This window comes from Alternaria burnsii, assembly GCF_013036055.1.
Source record: "Alternaria burnsii strain CBS107.38 chromosome Unknown 750, whole genome shotgun sequence".
Lineage (NCBI taxonomy): Eukaryota > Fungi > Ascomycota > Dothideomycetes > Pleosporales > Pleosporaceae > Alternaria > Alternaria burnsii.
Genome location: NW_024066108.1, coordinates 852607 through 867573, shown reverse-complemented (window position 1 = coordinate 867573; position 14967 = coordinate 852607). Strand labels below are relative to the sequence as shown.

Here is a 14967-nt window from a genome sequence, read left to right as displayed (position 1 = left end):
AGCTGAAATGCGACCGCACAACGCCATGCGAAAATTGCACCAAAGCATCCATCGCTGAGACCTGCACTTACAACCGAAGCGGCATCATCATTCCAGCTGCATCCAAAGTAAAACGACCCCGACTATCGAGCACTTCTGACAGTGCGCCTTTAAGCTTGCTCGACGATCTTCAGCACCGAATGGCAAAAGTGGAAGAGCTCTTGGGCGTTGCTCGTGCACATCAAAGCTCAGCAATAACACGCATCGACCGGCCGACGTCGACAGATCTTCCTCTGCTTGGCATGGTCGTTGCTGAAGGAGATCGGTCACAGTATCATGGGCAGAACGACAGGGTTACGCTCCTCAACCAGGCAAGAAAATAACAGCACTATGATTCCGGGCACTGAATTAACTGAATCCAGTTCCTCGATGTCAAAGATTTTCTCAATAGGATGGCTTACGATGGACCATTAATGGCATCTGCCAAGAAGATCAAGTTTCTTGAGAACAAATCCAGAGGGAATTCACTATCACTGCTACATCGCCGGAAAGACCATGAATCTTCGCCTACATTGCTAAAGCTCTGGGGGTCGCTACCTCCAAAGCCTTACTGCGATAGGCTAGTTTCGATATACTTCAAGTATTTCGAGCGAACTATGCGTGTTCTTCACCGCCCAACATTCATGCGTCAGTATGAAAGGCTATGGCATAACAACGAATCTGAGATCGGTTCTTCATCCAGCATCATCGCACAGCTCACAAGCCTTATGACCAGAGCTTATTTGCTGGATAACGCAACAAACGCCAACGAGTACGAAGCCCATACACTCTATCTAAAAGAGACAGCTATCAACTATGTCGAGGCATGGCTCGACGAACTTGGACGGAAACAGAAAACCGAGCTATCAACCCTTCAAGTCGAGATACTTGTGCTATTTTCCAGTAGCGTTCGAAAGCCGGAGACGCTTTGGCGTTCTAGTGGTGCTCTTGTACGCTCAGCTATGATGATTGGCTTACATTGGGATCCGGCCAACATAAAGTCTATTTCACTTTATCAGAAGGAGATGCGAAAGCGGCTGTGGGCAACCGTTCTAGAAATCGACCTACAAGCGTCAATGATGGGAGGAATGCCCTTGATAGCTCCTGATCTCGACAATTACAGTCCAGTACCGACAAATTTAAACGATGAGGATTTCGACGAATCTTCAACAAAGATACCCGCTTCGCGCCCACTCAGCGATCTCACAGACACTGTATACCAGGTTTACCTTGCTACATCTCTTCCTCAGCGGTTCGAGGCTCTTTCGCTTGTGCAGCGCTCGACGCCTGATGCGAACGAGGCAATCGAAATAGGGAGGAAAGTCGAAAAGTGCTTAGTTTCCAAACCCTCGATCCTCAGCTTGCACCGCAGTCAACTAATGCCTGGTGATCGAGGGGATCTGCTGCATCGCGTTCTTCTCGATTTGTACCTTCGGCGACCGCTATTCTGCTTGTACAAACCACTCCTTTATAACGACCAGGGAAACCCCGAAGCGACAAAAGAAGTCTGGCTACATTGCATTGATTCATCGCTAGCCATACTCGCCTATCAGGATTTCTATAATCCTCCAATCTTGAAGGAGGCAGCTGATGGACCATCATCGGAGCAAGACTTTTACTATTATACGTGCAAAACAGACACTTTGTGGGCAGCTCTTATGATATGCCAGCGCATCAAACAGATTTGCCAGCACCCAGAGCAGCAAATGCACGCACATCATGAACAAGCACTTGTTGCAACTGTACAAAATACCATCAGATCTCTCATCGCAAGAATGGGGCGCAAAGGAAGTGATTTGAAAGACATCATCTTCCTCTCTCTGGTGCTGAAGTGGGTGCAATTGCCGGACCCATGTCCAGAAAGAACTTATGAGCTCCACCTAACCGCCACGAGAACAATGGCGGCTTGTGTCGATCAATTACTGCAGTATGAGCTCCGAAGTAACCATTATCGACATCGACAAGACGAGTACACTGAACCGTTACCGCGCATACGAACTTCCGCAACACCCATGTCGCATATTACCATCAACAGCAACCCCATCACACCGGGGCTGGCACTTAATCCATCGCTACCTGAGCGTCGCGCTACACCAAACATTTCTGAGGAAGCTGAACAATGGCTCAGCGACTTTCCTGGGTTAGCTGCCGAGTTTACGAACTTTCAAGCTGAATTGTATGATGGCAACGATGCTTTCAATAGTGGTGTGGCGCAAGATTGGGAATATTTTTGGCAGTGATGATTGCGGTATGGGATAGGCTCACGACAGGTAGCAGAAGAAGAAAAACCTGAGATAAGAAGTGCTGCAATGCAGAAAGATACCCCTTCCATATTCCGACGTTTCATGTGTTCACGGTTTCTTTTTCATGGTTCATTTACAAAAGACGTTTCGCTACGAACACAGCCCCACCATCCAACTATCTTGTCAATCCTTGAACACCTTCCAACACACCCATAGTATGTTTCCACACTCTGTCCCTGGTGTCACTCTGCCTCAGCTTCGCATAACTAACTTCCTTTTTCTCATCGCCCCTCTGACCGACAGCATATGCACCGCCGCCTCTTTTTCTCTCACTACTGAATGCCACATCGTTTCCCTCTTTACCGCTCTCCGTATCACCCTTGCCGTCATCCGCCCCAACACCTAAGCCCTGTGCAGGATATCTCCCCGTCCCCAAAAACACCATGACATGCCCACAAACCTCAGGACTCGTCATGTACCAAGCCATCAATACCTTGGCTACACGCCACAAAATACGGAACCACAATGGATTCACATGACTCAAGAATGTCGGCCCATCAACTAGCCCAGGGTAAATATGAATAAAAGAGATCTTGCCACCGTGTTTCTCAGCCAGGCCCTCGAAAAGATACGTCTTCATAAAAGAGACGTGCGTGCGGACCGATGTGACGCCGTATTTCTTGGGCGGCGGTGGGCCGATAGGGAGGTTTTTCGCATCGATGCGGTCTTCCATTGTGCCTGCGAAAACAGATATTACGTGGGCGCCTGAGGGGCTTTGAGAGCGATAGAGGAGTGGGGTTAGGTTGAGGATGAAGCGGATGCGGGAGTAGTATAGGAGAGACATCTGAGTGTCTAGTCCTTCTTTTGTTGCTGTAGGGTTGGTTGTTGATGTTAGCATATGGAGATTTTTGTTGCTACTATGCGACTATGCTCCAGTTTCTCATCTGGTAATAAGAAGTAAAAGAGGACCCACGATTGGATGGTGCTAAAGGTGAAATCGCTTGACTCATGTACAACATATCTATCCTCGGTCCTCCTCCCCCCTTCAATGGCTCTTCCTCCTCGTACCGCTTGATCTGCGCACACACGGTATCGACATCGCTCATCATCGCCAGATCATTTGCTTTCAAAAACCGCCATTCTGAACCTGGACTCGTCGAGCGCACATCCGTGAGCAAGGCCTCTGCGCGTGAGGCGTCGCGACCAACAAGGTAGACACGAAGTTTGGATCCAGCGTTGCGGTAAACGGAGGCGAACGCTTTTGCCGTGTATGATCCGATGCCTGATGTGCCGCCTATGATGGCGATGACAAGAGGGGGACCGGTGGGTAGTGTGGTGATGGTAGCGTGAATCTGGGCGCGGGATGGCATTGCTTGGACAGTTTGACTTTTGTAGGGAGAGCATAGTTAAGTTGCCAAGGGAATGATATTTATATGTATACAGATGCTACTACTCCCCATTCTTCGTGATGGTTGAATGCTTGATTTTACCATTGTGGTTGTCCGGATCAGGAAAATCATGCGCCAGCGGACTTGATGAGTTTAGACCAGATGAGGCGTCCAACAACTTGAGTCCAATGGTATCGTCAGATGTGGATGCGACCGAAAGCTTATTGCGCCGAGACATGGTATTTGATGTATTTTGATGTTGAGCAGATGGAGCTCCTTTGAGCCTCTACCTACGTATGAGGAAGAGTTCGCGCGATGTGTGCATCTTCGGCATAGAGGCGCTCAACCGCCATCTAGCTACAATTGGGGGATCCAGCATACACTGTACCATGTACGTACACGTTGTAATGAATCCCGAGATCTAAGAGACAATACTTGTTGGGGTATGTGACAGTCGTTGAATTTATTTGGGCGCAGATTCGCCATAGTTGACCAGATGGACTATGTTCAATTAATTTCCGGCTCGCATTTGAAGCCTAGCTCGCTGCAACTGTAGTAGATGTCAAAGTGTACGTGCAAAGGTGCTAATGTATGTTGCGAGGCATGGTGCATGCAAACCAATATTTTGGCTGCAGAAACGTGACCGTGGTACGTGTACCATATGCAGCATGTAAGAGGCCGGAAGGCTGGCGCGCATTTTGACAGTAGAGCCAAACAAGTATCTGCTGCTGCTGAAGTCCGGTAGGATGACTTGACGCTGACGCGGCGCTCGTATGCACGGCGGAACAAGATTCGCTCAAGGGCGCGGGGTAGGATCGAGTGGTGAGCACAACATGTCTTATCAGCCGGGCCGGATGGCGATCTGGTGTTTGTGTTTCACCACAGCGATCAGATGGCTACAAGGGCAATGGAAGTCGCGCATGACGACCGTGGCTGAGACAACGGACTCGGACCTCCAGCAAAAGATGGGAGTGCGCGAAAAAAAGAGGAAACGCGATGGGCGATGGCAAACAGATGGCAAAGTTGAGGCTATGCTATGCAGACTAGACAGGCTTAAAGTAGGTCGCTCCAGATTTCCGAGTGGAGCCGTTTGCGGTAGCGGCTGACACGAGGAGCTAATGGTGGAACGTGGTGAAGTCAAAGACGTTGTTGACAGAAGCTCGAAGCAGCAGAGACTATGCAGAATAGACGGCAAGGCGTGCAGTCGAGCAGGGGATGAAAGGGATAGACACCAAAGAGGATTCGCGGCAATAAAGATGCAACTGATATGGGAGATTGCCTATGGCCCAACCCTTGTTCGCGCCGTTGTCGATGCGGCTTCCCGTGGGTAGCGCCAAGGCCTCACTGCGACTGCTTGTTTCTGGTGAGGCTATATCGCGCCTGCCTACTTTGGGCGCACAGGCAGGCGCGATGCATCACAGCGCAGCAACAGGCAGGCACTGTGTTGATCGTGATACGGGAGTGAATTGATGAGAGATGAGAGAGTTGAGAGAGAAGCAGAGCACGACCGCCAAAGCAAAAAGGGCCATGGTCGGGTCTGCGAAAAGGCGCGCTCGCTCGGTATGTGCAACGGCAGCAGCTTATCACGGCGAAAACCTGTTGAGGCTGTTTGGAGGCTGGTGCATTGGCGGAGACGTCACAGGTGGGTTCGCTGGTGGTTTCCTGGGTGAATCTTGCGGGCTAGCGCAGCCAATCCGTCAGCCTCTGTCGTGCCAGAGCCGTGTACCCGACTAACACACCTGCATCAACTCGGCCACACGACTGCTCTCTCTCTCCACAATTGCGCCTCTGCGAAACGCTGCATCATCCTTTTCTCTCGTTTTTGTCGGGCCCTTGCGTTGCAGCTCCTACGAAGAAGAAACCCTCGACCAAGCGTGTCCCGCGCCCCCAACCACTAGCCAGGCCCAGCCATAGTCCGCCCATCGCGATCCGCAGAGCGGCGCGCCGCCGTCCGCTACCACTTCCAAGCGTTGCCCGCGCCCGCCTGTCGTTTTCGCCTTTTGACGCGAGGTGTGTAAGAAAACCTCAAACAAGCACCCACAATGGCTTTCCAGCAACCCCAGGCTTGGCCATTAGGACAGCAGCCAGACTCCCTACCGTCCGACGACAATCCGCCGCCTCCGCCTGTTCATCGCACCCCCGTGGGTATGCACCAGCAGCGACAGTATACCGACCCCAACAACTACTCCGACTACTCGACTCCAGGCGTCACTCCAGGCTCTGACAACATGGGCGACTCAGCCGCTGGCGGCGGTATCAACGGCATCGCCAACGGCGTCGCTAGCAACCACCCACGCGAGAGCGGCATGCACGCTGCGAGAGGTATGCCAGGCCCAGGACGACCTATGGGCGTACCCAACAGGAACTCGCAGTCCTCACCCTTCAACGACCCGAATGGCTACGACCAGCCCATGGTGCCCCGTCCAATGTACTCGAATCGTTCCTACGGCTCAGGCGCACCGCTGGTCGCTGGCATGTACTCGAGTGACAGCTCCCTGCACAGCATGCCCCACTCTCCTCACAGCGGCGCCCCCTACAACGACACGCCCTACAACCGCTACTCTTCGTCTGCCCAGAACCTCGCTCCCCAGATGGGCATAATCAACCCACACGAAGTCGACAATGATGACGACTGGGGAATGGGCCCAGACCACAACTCTATGCAGAACAAGCGACGCTCTTTCGTGCCATTTGGTGGCTCGCGCGACGGCAGCAGTCGCAATGGTTCTCCGGGATCATCAATAAACCACGGAGCTGTTGGTGCTGCCGCAGGCGCTGGTGCCTTCACTGCCGCGTCGTCGCGAGACGGCACCAAGTACGATGCCGTGCCCATGGTCAACGGAAGTGGAGAACTCATGCCAGAAAAGATCGCCAGCTGGAAAGCCGAAGACGACTTGAAGAAGCGGAAGAAGAGAATGTGGATCGCCATTTCTATCATCGCTCTCATTCTCTTGGGTGCGATTCTTGGTGGTGTCCTAGGTGCTACTATCGGCAAGGGCGGAGGCCACGACGCTAGCAAAGCCGAAGCTGAGCAATCTTCCCAAGATGTCGCCAAAGACAACAAGGAGGATCTTGGCAAGGATTCTGATGAGATCAAGGCCTTGATGAACAACGCCGATCTGCACAAGGTCTTCCCGGGCATGGACTACACTCCACTGAACACACAATACCCAGACTGTCTCCACGTCGGACCATCGCAAAACAACATCACCCGAGACTTGGCTGTCATGTCGCAACTGACCAACTCAGTCCGTTTGTATGGTACCGATTGCAACCAGACTCAGATGCTCATCCATGCCATTGACCGCTTGGAAATCAAGGACACCATGAAGATTTGGCTCGGTGTTTGGCTCGACAAGAACGATACTACTACTGAGCGACAGATCGCTCAAACATGGGACATTCTCGACGACTACGGCTGCGATTACTTCAAGGGTATCATCATCGGTAACGAGGTGCTTTACCGCAAAGACCTGACGGAAACCGAGCTACTCGGTCACATTACCGATTTCCGCAAGAACATCTCGGACCACAGCTGCCAGCTGCCTGTCGCCATGGCCGATCTAGGTGACAACTGGACTGCCGACATGGCTTCCAAGGTCGATATTGTCATGTCTAACGTTCATCCCTTCTTTGCTGGTGTTGACGTCAGCGAGGCGGCCGCCTGGACCTGGAACTTCTGGCAAACCCATGATGTGTCTCTCACTGCGAGTCAAAACGGCATACACCAGGTCATCGCAGAAGTTGGTTGGCCATCCGGGGGCGGCACTGATTGTGGTGCAGCCGAGACTTGCGCCGGAGGATCCGTTGCTGGGATTGATGAGATGAACCAATTCATGGAAGACTGGGTCTGCCCAAGTCTGGCAAACGGAACAGAGTATTTCTGGTAGGTGTTTGCATCGCCGTTCGTTGACGCACCGTTACTAACATATGTCTGCAGGTTCTCAGCATTTGACGAGCCATGGAAGATTCAGTACAATGAAAAGGGCAAAGAGTGGGAAGACAAATGGGGTCTCATGGATATCAACCGCAACCTCAAGTCTGGCCTCAAGATCCCCGATTGCGGCGGCAAATCTCTACCCTCGACGTACGACAATTAGATACGAGACGAGCGCGTATAGCATTCATTCTCATCACGAGTTCTTGCATGACGGCATGGCGTTGGCGGGCGTTTTCATCTTCGGCATCAATGCGGCGACTCTTTCTCGACCGCTCTACCGATCTCTTTCCGCGAACTTTGTATATCCAGGGCACAATTGTACCCTTTTCCTTTTCTTTTACGCGGGCCTGAAATCCCACAATCTGGGTGTCTACTTGTCTGGGCCCCTACATCGAGACATGTTAGGAATTTTGCATTGGATAATCTCTAGAGGGAAAGGAAGCCCTCTACTTGTGTATATATACGATTACCGGGAATATGTTGGAACCCGGCTGGCTCTATTGTGTATATCTGGTGGATTTTGGGCAAGTCTCTACCCAGGCTCAGGCTCCGGGCTGCATTTTTCTCCCTCTGCGCTTTGTGTAATAAGGAGGGAAAATGTTTGAGAGAAAAGCATTTTGTAGATAGAGCATGTGCGGAAATAAATAAATGCAAGAGACGTATCCTTTGAGTCTTATTCTCTTTCTCTTTCTTTCGTTACCTGAGGCCGCGTCATCCGATTGCGTCAAGATTGGCCCTATCACGGGTATGTGTTCATCTGGTTATGAGGGGTGGCGTCAGCTGGATCCACTGGCACGGCGATTGCATGCGTAGTGAGTAGAAGCGGAGAAATAGCAGGCAGGGGTGATCATCCGTGTCAAGCTGCTGGGTCTGGTCGCCTTTAGTGTGGTATCAGGTGAATCGGTGTTGAGTGATCGAAAGGGCTATGTAGCGCCTACAATGTAGAAAGCATGTGTACAAACGAGCAGTAGGGTGTGCTGCGAAGCCTAATTCCAGTCGAGAAAGAGAGATGTGTTAGAACATACGTGAGGCTTGAGACACCAAAGTGTTTTGGCAACCATGTGGGGTGGTGTCTCAAAGCATCGTAATCACAGTATCGCAGTGGTCGACCATGGCTTCCAGTAACATAATAAAGTTATCACAATCGCGTTGCACACTGAATTGCCAAATTTACAAGCACTGCAAATCAACAGTTAGATGACAACCCCTCCCACATGGGTCACGCACCTCTTTTTGGTGTCAAAGCATTATAGAGATTTTCACCAGTTTCAAAGACGCGAGCAAGATTGAGACTAGAAATTAGAATTTAAGAGTACTACTACTATCATTACTACAATGTGTCACAGCTGATATTACTCGAGATTGAAAGCTCTGCTTGTGGGACAACCACTTTACATGACCTCAACAACGGCGGGACCAGCAATAATGGTGTCATCAGTGGCAGCGGTGTTGCAGCTGGTGAGAACAACGTAGCTCTGTCCAGCAATACCCTTCTCGGGGACCATGACCTCGAATCCACCCTCGACCTCCATGGCGTCAACGAAGACAGGGCCGGTAACAGTGATGAAAGCAGCGTAAACCTTGCCGTCAACCTTGTATCCAGAGGTCTTGAGAGTAACCTTGCTGCCAGCCTTGATCATCATGCTTCCGTCGGATGCGGAGGCAGCAAGGGTAGGGAAAGCCTTGACGGGCAGAGGAGCGTTGGTCTCTGGGCAGGACTTGATGAACTGCGCAGCGAGTGTGTAGACCTCGTTGTAGCTCAACGGGTTGTCGAAGGGAGCTGGGAAAGGCGACTCGCTAATGGTGTTGCGTACGTAGGCAGAATGGCGGGCCTCGACAGTCAGGATGGATCCAGCGGCAGTCAAGTAGGTCTTGGACATGATGTCTGCGGCGGCACCGAGGTAGGCGCTGACACCAACACCCTCGAGGATGCTGGCAGTGGCAAGGAAGGAGGCAACGTCCTTGTATCCGAAGTCGTAGGTGCAGGCCTCGACGGGCTTGGCTCCAGCAGCGCTGAGCGCACCAGTCAGGAACTCAACGTGAGTCTTCTCATCGCCCGAGATGGTCATGATGCGGTTGTAGGTCTCCTCGGAGAAGTTGGCGGCCTTGAAGTCCTCAACGCTGTACTTGGCGAGGGCCTGAGCGTAGAAGGTGTTCTCGAGGTGCTCGAGAGTAAGGGCGTAGTTGAGAATCTCGCCGTCGGATGGGCCGTCAGCACGCTTGACGGGAGCAGCAGTAGAGACAGCCGCAAGAGCAGCGATGGAGAAAATGGTGGACTTCATCTTGATGGTTGGGTATTAAAATCGAGTAATCGAGTAATGAGTACAAGAGAATGTGTAGTAGAGATGCTCAGAGTAGTAGTTGGGATGCTGTGAGATATCTCTTTCAATCCGGCGAAAACCATTCCATCTTATACCTACCATTACTCTCCTTCCTCGTCGCCCGCAAAGACAAGACTGAAAGCTTACTACCCCTCTTCGAGCTCGCCCATCCCAATCTCATCATCATCTTCCGTAGCCTAAGCTAGGCACAAACTCCCGTAGACGGACATGATTCCATCCGGCGCCAGTCGCGATCTCACAGCCCAAGCACCAGGGTAGCTAACATCCCGATCAGCCTAACCTCACCAACTGATCCACCGTCATCCCGATCAGGCAGAGACCAACGACCTTGATTACTACTTCTAGACGAGAGTAAGGCCTTGGAAAGAAGGAACGAGTAACAGTAAGGGTCCAAGAGTCATTCCCCGCAAAATCGCGGCAGGTTAGTGATGTTGTGTACCACGGAACCTTCACCATCCGAATATGGCGCTAGGACGGTTAAGCTCGAGAATGACGTCGCGCTACTACAAAACGGGCTCAACTATACCAAGACTGCTCTAGTACGCAGCTAATCATGACCATTTTAGTCAGGGGACAACAACTTACAATTGTCAGCTTTTCTTCCCGTTCAGACTACACGTGCTGTTGAAGCCTTTTTTCTCCGCAGTGGCTTGATCGCGACGGGATCTACGACCGGAGGACATGGAAGGTGTTGAAGTTACTATGGAAAGGTGAGTTTCCGAGGGGCAATGTCGGCGGATATGGAAGACTATATCGAGAAAGGATGTTTAGAGAACGTAAGCTGAAGAGGAAGCAATTGGTATGCACCAAGGTAGGGAGCAACTACAAAGCAATTGCTCCTCCTGTCTTTTCCTAAGCTCTCTTTGTTGTGCATGGATGGAAACGCTAATGGAACAAATTATCATTCCAATAACGATTCTCTACATCCTGCTAGACCGCCAGCCTGGTTACAAACTTGAACGTCGAAGGCTAACGCACTCCCGGAACCAGCACCGTTCGCTAGTACAGGGACTCTCGAAATACAAACGGAACTTCCCACCTCCACGTTCCATTTACCCTTGAGCTAGCCAGGTAAATTACAACCCACTGGTCTTACCACCTAGCCGCCTTATCCAACTACCGGCGGCACACAGTCTCTCCGTACTTTAGACCGTTAGCTTGGTTCTAGCAGCCGTGAGTGTTTCTTTCCCTCCCGCGCCTTTGAAATTCGGCAACTTCTTGCCCGTTGATCAACACTCAACTCTGCTGCATCTGTGTCTGATAGAGTGGGGACGTGACCTTGGGATGAATGTATTCTCGGAAGACATACAACCCGATGAGACTTGGACAATTGGCCGGGCCATTCTGTTGCGATCTTGCCACTTGCCAACGGTTGTTCGAAATGAAGGGGCTCTAGTAAGTTGTGGAAGTGAGTTGTAGCTTGTTTGGGAGGCGAGTAGGACAATATGCTAGTAGTTCATTGGCTCACTTAGAGTAGAACTGCCGCGTTCGATATATCCTAAGGTAGAAACTGGAATCAACCTCGGGAGGAAGAACTAAGGAGGTGAACTGTGCGCATGATGGAGGTAAGTCGCCAGGTGTGGATACAAAGAAGCGGCATATGCGCTGTTCAATTACCGCTTCTTCTCTTTCCATTCCCTCAAATTCTAAAAGTCATCGTACATTCTTTTGTAGTCGTAACATATACTACATACGCCACCATCTAATCAACTGCATTCGCACCTTAAAACTCCCAATATGAAGTTCTCGGCGTCCATTCTCAGCACTGCTGTCGTGCTATCCAGCACCGTCTCGGCGTAAGCAAGCTCTCTATCTCTCCTAGCACATTTGCTCCCTACCTTTTTCTTCTACAATTCAGTCATACTCAACTCGACTAACGCGCCACAGCCAATCTCCCGCCGTAACATCCACCCTCACAGTCCACCCAGGCTGCCCCTCCGCCGCCCCGGCCGATGTAATGGTGACACGCTCCGCTGTTGCCGTGCCGTCCTGTGCCGCTGGCAGTAACGAGACCAAGCCAAGCATCATCATGATGTCTGGATCAGGAATGATGGGCAGCGCGACCGCTTCGGGTAACATGCCGGAGTTCACAGGTGCTGCGGCAGCAAACATGGCGATGGGTTCCGTGGTTGTGGGTGTGTTCGGAGGCTTGTTCGCTGCGCTTATGGTTTAAGTGGTGTCATGCAATGGTAGTTGTGAGGGATGCCGGTGCAGTCGGATGTCTTGATACCAGGAGTGCGTGGGTGATGAGTACGGGAGAGGAACGATTCGTACTTTTTGGCTACTAGGTTAATGTGTTAATGGTAATGGTGGTTGAAGAATGATAAGATGGCTCTTCAGCTCGAAGAAACCGTCATGCAAACATGTATCACATACTTGCAACGATCCGTGCACATCTACACCTTATACTATGATCTTTTAGCAGTGCTTCTGAAAATACTGGTACCAGAATATCATAGTAGATCCTTGTAAGGGCTTTACGCGGCTAAGTTTGACTGTCAAACGATATGGACACAGGCGTGTGTCCATTGAAAAACGCCATAATGAATGCTATGAAGGGTCGGTTTGCCAACCCACCCAACTGAAAAGAGGCCTAGCTTCTAAGGTCCAACGACCAAATTAGACACATGAAACCATAACGAACAAGTACCTGGCGACCTGGTCAGTACAACGCACCCCGACCCTAAGAGTCAAACACAGCCCCGTAAGCCGCACCCCCGTTCCCCTTGATTCTCTCAACGGCCTCTCTTGTAGCCTTCGGATTACTAACGACCATAACAGCCTCCAACTCGCACTCTTTCTTCATAACCTCTGCCTCACACGCCACATCGGGCCTCCCGTCCCTAGAGTCAAAGATCTTCGGCTCCGGATCCACTCTCCGTATAATATCCTGCGCGAACCCCCAATGCTCCGCATTAGGATCATACACAACCCACATGACCCTAACCTGCTTGCCCTGTTCGCGCATGTGTACGATGGCTGGTGAGCTCAAAAGGGAGAGCAAGGGACCGATACCTGCACCGGTGGCTACAAGGAGGAGGGAGTCGAACAATGGGGCGAAGGAGAGGAAGTTTTTGGTGGCAGGTTTGCGAAGCCAGATGTGAGTAGGTGGAGAGGTGATGATAGACTTTGTCCAGTCACCCGCTGCCGAGATGACTATATATGCGGAGGTGATAGTTGGTGTAGATGAGGCTTGGATAGGGATCGTGGCAAAGGCGTGCCATTCGAGAAGCGGGGATAGCGAGAAGCGGGTTGTGGAAGTGTAGGGCATATTTTTGTAAGGGAATTTAAGCTTGACTTCGCGGCTTGAAACAGCTTCGGCGGTTATGGGTACGCGGCGGATGCGGGTCCATGGTAGGATTATGAGGAAGGTTGTCGCGGCTAGGAGCCAGAGGGCGGTGTTGGCGTAGAGAGCTGAGCTGCCTGGGTTATTGCTAGCCACGCCTGCATTTATCCATAGTACTAGTAATGCTGCCCATCCACCAAAGCGATGCGTGTGTTCGAACGTGTCGTGAAATCTCACTCGGAGACGTGGAATTGCTAGAATACAGACGACTAGGATGAACAGGAGGAAGGCGTAACAGGTGAAGATGTCGGCCCACATCCAGCCCGTAGCCTTGTCCTGCTTTGCGGTATCGAGAAAGGATTCTGTGTTGAGGGACACAAAGTAACAGTACCATAGCAGTGCTGCCATGGAACATCCAATGTGTAGTCCGCCGTAGTGGTGAAAGTCTGCAATCATCTTCCGGAGCCATAACGGCAGACTAGCTGGAGTTTTGGCTACGAAGGAGAAGCTTACGTTGATGAGGTCTTCTTGACGCACAAAGACGGCAACGAAGATATTGGCGGCCGTAGCGATTAGAGGTCCAGAAAGGGCAAAATTCTCGTGGCGAGTTTTTCTAATGTGCACAATGAACACTACGACGTTAATTAGAAAGGTGAGCGCGATGAGTATCCGATATGCTGTGAACCAATGAAGGTAGAAGCTTAGAATTCTTTGTCGAGGTCTAGTGTCTGTCAAAGACAGAGACCCCGTGGAAGATAGAGCGTGCGAAGACACTGTTACTGATGATTTGATGCCAATGTTCTTCTCGTCAATAGGCTTCAGCAGTGGCCCTTTGTAGACCTCTACGTACTCTGCCTGCGGAAACTTCTTCGATTTACTATGCGTTCCCTGTGGCATATGGTACGGTTTCTGATAACATGTCTCGTCCAAAGGATCGTACGTGTCTTGGTGACTACTTCGGTAGGTCTTGGCTTCGTTGGGGTTGTTGGTATCGGCGTATCCATCTTCAGACACGTCCGAAACAGAACAGCTGGCGAGGGTCTGATCGAGTGAATCTAATAAAGTGTTTGAATTGTCGATTGGCCGGACCACACTGGGCATGACATGAGCGCATGTGCCATGAATAAGAGGCTGATTGTGATCGAGGGGAGCGCTACGACGGCCATGGGGCGTGATCTCTCGGCAGTGCTCGACCGATTGACGTAATTTTGCAATAGAGTTGGCAGAAGGAACTGGTGAAGTTCGGGAAGAAGTGGCTGAAGGAGTCGTAGTAGGAGTGGCCATTTTTGCGAATCAGTGAAAGTCCCCTGTGCACAACCGCACCATCGCCTCGTCCCGTCCTTCCAACTTATACAGTGCTATCCTGCCCATCTCATAATCTGGTCATCCAGAATGAGGCAAGTGTACGCTGCACGTTGATGATGGATGATGTGCCAAGCACATATCATCAAGAAACGGCTCTAGCGCCGAGTCAGCACTGCCGCGAGCTGCATACGAAATCAGGGGAAATAGACGCCCACGCCGCTTTGCCGCAGCCAAGCGAGACCCGATGTACTCACAATTAGCTCTAGCTTCTAAATACAAAGACATTGTCAGCTCGTTTCAAATCCCCCGATCGATCGGACCCCAAAGTCGTCTTCGCTATCATTATAATGCACATGTATGTACGTCTCCTGTCGACCTGAAATAGAGCTCCGGGTCATATTTTGAGTGGAAATAGCCTGCGCCGAATTGGACAAGCGTTTGGCTT

General features: G+C 51.2%; 6 protein-coding genes across 6 annotated transcripts; 3 read left to right on the top strand and 3 right to left on the bottom strand.

Annotated features, from left to right (window-relative positions):
• Positions 1–431: 431 nt before the first annotated feature.
• Positions 432–2258, top strand: GT037_001679 (uncharacterized protein; the record flags this gene model as incomplete). Its single annotated transcript, XM_038926726.1, has 1 exon — positions 432–2258. The coding sequence occupies one exon, from the start codon at positions 432–434 to the stop codon at positions 2256–2258; it is 1827 nt and encodes a 608-aa protein (XP_038790018.1).
• Positions 2259–2436: 178 nt separating this feature from the next.
• Positions 2437–3631, bottom strand: GT037_001678 (uncharacterized protein; the record flags this gene model as incomplete). The annotated part of the gene is made up of 2 exons (XM_038926725.1): positions 2437–3131; positions 3235–3631. The coding sequence occupies 2 exons, from the start codon at positions 3629–3631 to the stop codon at positions 2437–2439; spliced, it is 1092 nt and encodes a 363-aa protein (XP_038790017.1).
• Positions 3632–5691: 2060 nt separating this feature from the next.
• GT037_001677 (glycoside hydrolase family 17 protein) lies at positions 5692–7749 on the top strand (the record flags this gene model as incomplete). Its single annotated transcript, XM_038926724.1, has 2 exons — positions 5692–7535; positions 7590–7749. 2 exons carry the CDS (start codon positions 5692–5694, stop codon positions 7747–7749), a joined length of 2004 nt encoding a protein of 667 aa, XP_038790016.1.
• A 1231-nt stretch (positions 7750–8980) lies between these two features.
• Positions 8981–9871, bottom strand: GT037_001676 (ferritin ribonucleotide reductase-like protein; the record flags this gene model as incomplete). The annotated part of the gene is made up of 1 exon (XM_038926723.1): positions 8981–9871. One exon carries the CDS (start codon positions 9869–9871, stop codon positions 8981–8983), a length of 891 nt encoding a protein of 296 aa, XP_038790015.1.
• A 1797-nt stretch (positions 9872–11668) lies between these two features.
• On the top strand, positions 11669–12104 carry GT037_001675 (uncharacterized protein; the record flags this gene model as incomplete). The annotated part of the gene is made up of 2 exons (XM_038926722.1): positions 11669–11727; positions 11819–12104. 2 exons carry the CDS (start codon positions 11669–11671, stop codon positions 12102–12104), a joined length of 345 nt encoding a protein of 114 aa, XP_038790014.1.
• Positions 12105–12614: 510 nt separating this feature from the next.
• GT037_001674 (nonribosomal peptide synthetase 12) lies at positions 12615–14501 on the bottom strand (the record flags this gene model as incomplete). Its single annotated transcript, XM_038926721.1, has 1 exon — positions 12615–14501. The coding sequence occupies one exon, from the start codon at positions 14499–14501 to the stop codon at positions 12615–12617; it is 1887 nt and encodes a 628-aa protein (XP_038790013.1).
• Positions 14502–14967: the final 466 nt, after the last annotated feature.